The sequence below is a fragment of the Epinephelus moara genome, chromosome 15 (genome assembly GCF_006386435.1).
Source record: "Epinephelus moara isolate mb chromosome 15, YSFRI_EMoa_1.0, whole genome shotgun sequence".
NCBI lineage: Eukaryota > Metazoa > Chordata > Actinopteri > Perciformes > Serranidae > Epinephelus > Epinephelus moara.
The window spans coordinates 5,572,813-5,580,140 of record NC_065520.1 but is presented as its reverse complement, the minus strand read 5'-3'; the positions used below and the strand labels follow the sequence as shown (position 1 = coordinate 5,580,140).

The following is a 7,328-nucleotide window of genomic DNA, read 5'->3' as shown; positions in this document are numbered from 1 at the left end:
CAAAAAAATCATGGTTCGGTAAGTACCTCGGTACGGACGTCACGGTTTGGTAACTCAAATGTTCCACCAAGTTTGTGTTGTCTCGTGTTGTCTCCCTTTGCGAGGCAGACTTTCTCTTGTCTTTTTTCACGTGCGCCAGCTGCGAATGTTGATACAGGTGTTGTCAAGTGGTGACTTGTGCAATCTGTGCTCCAATAGGAGCAAGAAAGGCGTTTGTGTGCATAAATGACTAAAATAACTAAATTAATGAATTGAATCCATTTCAAAGTACCGGTATTTTCCAAATGCAGTATAGTACTGTTTGGAATACTCTAGTACCGCGTTACTATTTTAGTACTGGTATACCGTGCAACACTACTTTCATCTTTGAATTGTATTTCACATTACACGTTGTATTTTGGGACAGGGATACCACTGGTTCATGCTGTAATTCAGGCCGGGTGTCTGATCAGACTAATTTCCATAAACATATAAATACTGCGCTGATCCTCGTGCGTAATTGCGCAAGATGGCACTGGCACATACTCCTTTTTGCCTCCACCTTTAATAAATGTGATTCTTTATATCGCACATCAATGTCAAACATCCTCAAATTTAAACGCAACACATTAACTACATGTTGGTAAAGGAGTAGAAATATTTGGTCTACCTTTAGATCAGACCCCTTTTTTTTCCCTCTGTCACTGTCCGTGCAGTCCCACAGACACAGCTGACAGCATCAGCAGCGTTGATGTGTTGCCGCTTATTTTCGCTTTCTTTTATTAGTGATCCCGCTGCTGTGGCCACCAAATAAAATCTTCCTTCAGTCCTCCACCTCCCGTTAAAGGGTCTCTAGCTCAGTCTCGGAGAAATTCCGTTTTTTGGTTCGTTTCTCACACCTGTCGCCGTGACTCACAACGAGAGACCACTCGCATGCCGGCTTATTTATATGCAGATCGCATTCACGAGGTGATCTGCATGACCATTTATGGTTGAACTAGGGCGTGTAGAGGGCGGGATATGAGGCGGATCTGGGTGTGCACTGCAGCGCACAACTCCAGGAGGTCTGTGATTTATAAAGAGAACATTGCGTGCAAGTGTGCGTGCGCACGGTTTTATAAATCAGATTATTTTTTGGCGCATGCCGTTTTCAGCTTTTGGGCGCACGTCAACTTTTAGTATGAATCCTAAGCACTCTTTTATAAATGAGGCCCCAGGCAATTTAAACTGGTAAAACACTGCATAAAGTAGTTTCACGTTAAAAAAAAACTGTTTTTCCCACGCTCTGGTTAGGGGGAGGCTGCTTACTATGGTGGGTGATGCAGAAACACAAATGACCGTTTCTAGAACCAGGTATGTCTACTCTGGGCTACTGTAGAAACATAGCGGAGCAACATGGCAGACTCAGTGGACGAGGACCCGCTCCCTATGTAGATATAAACGGCTCATTCTAAGGTAATAAAATCACTAAAGAAAATGTCATTATTACAATTAATTTTCTTTCTCTCTCACTGTAAGATGACTTGGCTGACGACTTGGGAGATGTCGACTTTGAAGACGCTGGAAATGCAGATAATGACGAAGGCTGGGAGACTGAGGATGAGATGGAAGCTGAGGCAGACCAGGACGACAGCGAGCTCACCTTCTCCAAACACAATGGTAGCACCTTAACTAAATTATCTGCTGTTATTATTATATAGATTGAGTCTGTTAAACTTTTAAATGGCTCTCTCCCGTCGTCTGTCCAGGCTCAGTGTTCTGCGTGAGTTTGGATCCTGCGACAAACAGCATGGCTGTAACAGGAGGAGAGGACGATAAGGCATTCGTATGGAGGGTGAGCGATGGAGAAGTTCTGTTGGAGTGTACAGGTGAGAGCGTTCACAAGCATGTTTGCATCCTTCTGTTCACAGTCAGTTTATTTTGCCAGTTGAGGAAATTTGCAGTTAAACTGTAGTTGTGACAGAACAAGCTGCGTCTACTAAATCACTTATTTCTCTTCGTCTCCACAGGCCACAAAGACTCTGTGACGTGCGCCGTGTTCAGCCACGACTCCTCCATGGTGGCTTCGGGTGACATGAGCGGCATGATTAAAGTGTGGAAAATAGAAACCAAAGAGGAGATCTGGTCCTTTGAAGTGGGGGACCTGGAGGTAGGGCTTCAGTGCAGAGAATTTTAAGAGTGTAATCCAGAAACACTGCATCAGCCTGAACGTGCGGCTGTTTAGTTTGTGCATCTGTGAGCACTTGTGTAAAGTCTTTTATTAGGGCTGAAGGAATTTATGAGGAAGTAAGAGGGGATGAGCACTCAGGCTAAGAATTTGTGGTCTTGCGGAGGAAGTGAATGATCAACCGCGACTGCTGAGTTGCCATTTAGCAAGGCACACAAACCCACAATAATTACAAGATCTGCTCATTGGCCACTAGTAGAAAATTGCAGTGGTAATAAGAAGGAAATAATCACTGTGAAATTAAAGTAAAGTAAATTTGTGGTTGTCTGTCCTGCTTCCTCCTCAGTGGTTGGAGTGGCATCCCTGCGCGCCGGTGCTGCTGGCAGGAACAGACGACGGCAACGTGTGGATGTGGAAGATCCCTGCAGGAGACTGTAAAACCTTCCAGAGTTCTGCGTGCCAGGCCACCAGCGGCAAAGTCCTGCCTGATGGTGAGGGATGGGAAAATAAGACACAATCATCAGTGCATCTGCTATGGCATTACTCTTTTTCTCTTAACAACAGTTTAAACTCAGGTATATCAGTCGTCTCTTTTATCTGCCTCGCATGTTTGGAGAGAAAAAGAGAGTCACAGGCATGAAGGGTGGAGCTTTATAATCTTGGGGGCAGTGGTGATGCAGGTGGGGTGGAGACTTGTGATTTAACAGTGTGTCTAAATGCCGTCTTGTACTGAGACTATAATGTGTAAGAAAATCACTTAAAAAAGGAAATAAAATAATCAAAATAAATAATAAAAAAGGATAAGCTGTCCCATAAAAGTGTCTTGTAACACTGTGTGATACAATTATCTTTTATATTAGTCTTAATACATTGTGTTATTCAGTATATGAGTATTTGTGGTCATGTTCTCACTCAAACTGCTTAACCAGGTTGTGATCTGCTGTGTCATGACGCAAACGAATACTAATGGGGCCACAGAAAATTGCAGATGAACATTTATTATCCAGGAATTCACATTATAGACACAGCTGGTTATTAAGCTGGAACAATTTGGCCACAATTTATTAATAATAATTCAGCCAATTTAGCGTTTTCACCCTGTTCTTTATTGCTCACTATTTGTGTCTGGGCCCAAAACACATGATAAATCAGACAGAATGAACTTGATTAAAGGATAAAGGCCTTAAAAGTCTTTAAATGTGTATTTATTCATTTATATTGTTTTCATTTTCCTCCAGGTAAACGGGCTGTGGTGGGTTACGAGGATGGGACAGTGCGTGTGTGGGATTTAAAGCAGGGAAATGCTGTCCACGTCATTAAAGGTGAGCCTGGCAGCTCTGAAAAGTAGCTTCATCCTGCTGGTAGCTTTTCCTCTTCAGATTTTAAGTAGATTTTTGTTATCTCGGTGACTTGGAGTCAACTTTTATAAAAGCATTTATAAAGATTTGAGGAGAGACAATGAGGAGATATTTATGTTAAAGTTAAGAGCCTGTTACAGGAACGTTTCATGTGACTCAGCTGCTCTGACCACAAAAGGAAAGTCATTCTGGCATTTATTGAGATGAGACAGGATTAGGAGAGGTCATTGCTTAATAGAAGAAAATAAACAGAAGACTACAATAAATAAAAGCCACTAAGTGAGCCTGCAAAATAATCAGACATTAGAGTTGGAGCCCAATAAAACAGAAAAGAGCAGCAGACATAAACTCTGTAAACTAATTCTGTAAGAAAAATAAACTCAGTCATCAGGCCTGATTTTAAAACAGTTGGTGGTCCACAATACAAACAGGATCAGAGTCTCTGTGGTCTCTTTGAAGAATAAGACTGAGAAAATACATTATGATTACATTAAGGATTTGTTTTTGTCTCATTCAACAGGTCAGGAAGGACACAAGGGGGCGCTGACCTGCCTGGCGTGCAACAAGGACGGCTCCCTGGTGTTGACAGGTTCAGTGGATGGTTCTGCCAAGCTCATCAACACCACCACAGGCAAGGTGGGTGTCGGAGCGACTTAATAAAAGATGGAGAACGCTGTGTCGCGTGCTGTAATAAAGCACAGCAGCAGCTCAGAAACATTAAGTGTTCTTCATCAGCGTCCAATCTGAATGTGTTGTTTGTGTGTAAAGGTGGTCGGGGAGTACTCTGTGGAGGGAGGCAAAGCCAAAGGGTCAAGAGACGAGGAAGAATCCAACTCTGTTGAATCTGTGGGATTCTGCAACGTGTGAGTTGAAACCTCACGTTAAAGTGCAGAAAAGTGTCCGTACTGACATCGTTTCACATTTCTGCGTCAGTTTCCTAAACGTTTCACCTCTCTTGCAGCTTGCCTCTCGTAGCAGTGGCGTACCTGGATGGGACTCTGGCCATATATGACCTGTCAACACATGTCCTGAGGCACAGGTGCCAACATGAGGTAACCAGCAGCAGACAGTTTGTTTAGTGTAGTTCGTCATGCATACTCTCTCACTAGTCATAACTCTGTATATTTAAAATCTCCTAGCAACCACTTCTGGTACCAATGGTAAAAATGACTTGGTATATTAAAATAATGACTAAGTATCTTACAATAATGACATAGTATGTCAAAATAGTGAAAAAGGTAAGGTAACAGAAACCAGACAGAAACGAAAGTTGCAATAAAAATCCTCTATGCTGAAGTTTTAAAGTCACCACCACAACATTATATGATCCATTTCAATGATGACATGCTTGCCCAGAGGCGAAATTTCGACGCAGCTGCCTGTTTAATTCACATCAAGCGCGATACAATTTTGCAAACAGCCTAAATGATTTAGCTTCTAATAATAAATAGCACCAAGGCAAAAAAGAGATGTAGGAGCTATAAGTCAAAAAGTCTGGTAACCGCTGAAAGTTTAATCTTTATTTATAAACTCATTATGCTATAAAAGTTTAATCTGAAAAGTAACTACTAAAGCTATAATCTTTTTGTTCGTTTTGATAATAAACACGTTCCTTTGTAACACATACATTTCTATTTCTTCATTTTGTGACCACAACACCAAGCCCCCCGCTCCGGAAAAGATTTCAGATTTCAGGCACACAAATCTTCCGTGCTCCACATTTCAGGCACAAAATTTTTTCTTGCTTTAACCCCTGCCTGTGGATATTCTCATTCATCCAGGTCATAGTTACCTCAAGGCAATTGAATCGAACGCAACTGGACTTTGGTTTTGACTTTGGTTTTGGACTTTAACCCCTCTGGACTTTGGTTTTGACTTTGGTTTTGGACTTTAACCCCTGTTGATAAGAAGAGGAAATTATAAACAAGAAAATTAGTATTAAAAAAAAAAGACTTTGAAAGAGTACTTAAAATTATGATAATTCTGTTACATAATTTTAAATTGTAAAATGATAATAATTATATTTACATTGTCCCTAGCTTTGTTTGTTTTTTCCCTCATTTTTTAAAAATAATTTTCTAAATTTATTATGGGTCTTACCAAGTTGCTCATTGTCTTTTTTCCCCCTTGTTTTTGAGGGAAAAAAAGGTTCAAAGGTTTTAACAAAGTCCAAAGGTTTAAATACTTGTGAAGGACATCTGAAGGGTTAAAATAATGAGTTAGTATCTAATTACTAATTAATAAGTATCTCAAACTAATGAGAAACTTTCTCAAAGTAATGACTTTGTATCTCAAAACAGAGAGTTAGTATCTTAAAGCTTTTTCAAAGTTGTGACTTTGTATCATTTCTCATTTTATTTTAGATATTCATTTATAATTACCTAAAAAAAAATCTTTTCTTAAGGGCTTCCATACACATTAATCGTGCATTAACCACGATATAGATATTTTTTTGCTGTTGACATATCATCACCTTTTCAGTTTTGGTTCAGTTAGCTGCCTAACCAGTGTTACGGTGGGTTTAGAGTTAGAAATGCCAACTGTTCACAGCTGCTGCCATGACCTACAGCCCCTCTCTGTGTTCCTCCAGGCTGGCATCGTTCACCTGCAGTGGGAAGAGTCTTCTTCTGTGGTGTCCACTTGCTGCTTAGACGGAGCGCTGCGCCTATGGGACGCTCGCTCGGGCAACATGGTGTCCGAGTATCGTGGCCACGTCGCAGAGGTCCTCGACTTCACCATCAACAGGTACGACTATTTCCACATGAGGTATTGTCTCTGTCACAATGTGACGTTGGGTTGATTTTTCTCGTTGTGGTTGATGTGTCCTTCAGGGAAGCGACTCTCGCTGTAACTGCTTCAGGAGACCACCAGGCCAAAGTCTTCTGTCTCCAAAGACCTGATCGGTAAAGAGAGCACAAAGAAAGGAGATGGGAAGAAGAGCGGAGGAAATATTTCAAGAGAAATAGCAGAGACATTTCATGATCAGACTATTTTTGCTCTCTGACATCAGAGAACATGTTCCAGCTCCTCAGGATTTTAAAAGGTGTGGTGTCACCATCTTATCTGACCTGCTTTAGAAGGATTGTAGCATCCAAAAGATAATAATTTCAGTTTTCATCAGGACTTCAGTTGCGATAATTCAAACACACCTAAAGTAGTTTTGATCTTGTCAACACGGGAGTTTCATTTTGTTTATAACAAGCTGTTCCTGGTTACTTTGTTAAGTATGCTCTTTTTGAAGAATCTGAGAGACTAAACAGGAAAATAGTCAGAGTGATACATTACGGTGTGCTTTGCCTTTGACATCCCTTTTTAATGTTCTGTCCAAAATGTTTTTCATCTCGAAAAACATTTTGGACGAAAAACAAGACAGAAAAGAGGAATTCTCTTTGATGTCACTATGATTTCTTCCATAATTGGATTAATTTTTTGTCTAATGTCAGGACTGAATTTCTTAAAGTCCTACTTAACCCCTCCAGGGTGTGTGCAGTCTTCCAGACGCAGGAATTATCTCGCCAAGTTTTTGATGTAAACTCAAGTGTAAATACAAAATAATAAATAATATACTTTGTTCTGGGTAAGCATGGAAGCTCATTTTTAATCAAAGACCATGTCGTGTGTGACTAATGTCCACCCCCCCACCTCTTAAACCTCATCTGAGAAAATAGTTCATGCTTTAATCTGTTTTTGTCTGTGTGTCAGTTTAGAGGAGACGAAGCACTGAGTTCATACTTGAGGACAAAAGTGGACATTTTTTTACGTCACGCTAACATGGAGGGATGGGAAAAATTATGTGGGCTCTTTCCTTGTTTAGACTGATTCAG

At 40.7% G+C, this 7,328-nt stretch overlaps 1 protein-coding gene across 1 annotated transcript in view; it reads left to right on the top strand.

The window, feature by feature from the left end:
• The window catches only part of aamp (angio-associated, migratory cell protein), an 8,474-nt gene extending 1,378 nt beyond the window's left edge, over positions 1–7,096 (top strand). Inside the window, exons 2-11 of the mRNA XM_050063642.1 lie at positions 1,498–1,638; positions 1,728–1,847; positions 1,989–2,128; positions 2,493–2,637; positions 3,385–3,468; positions 4,025–4,140; positions 4,273–4,367; positions 4,466–4,556; positions 6,095–6,249; positions 6,336–7,096. Of these exons, the coding sequence (XP_049919599.1) occupies positions 1,498–1,638; positions 1,728–1,847; positions 1,989–2,128; positions 2,493–2,637; positions 3,385–3,468; positions 4,025–4,140; positions 4,273–4,367; positions 4,466–4,556; positions 6,095–6,249; positions 6,336–6,411 (1,163 nt within the window). The 3' untranslated portion in view covers positions 6,412–7,096. The remainder of the gene's footprint in view (positions 1–1,497; positions 1,639–1,727; positions 1,848–1,988; positions 2,129–2,492; positions 2,638–3,384; positions 3,469–4,024; positions 4,141–4,272; positions 4,368–4,465; positions 4,557–6,094; positions 6,250–6,335) is intronic.
• The last annotated feature ends 232 nt before the right edge of the window (positions 7,097–7,328 follow it).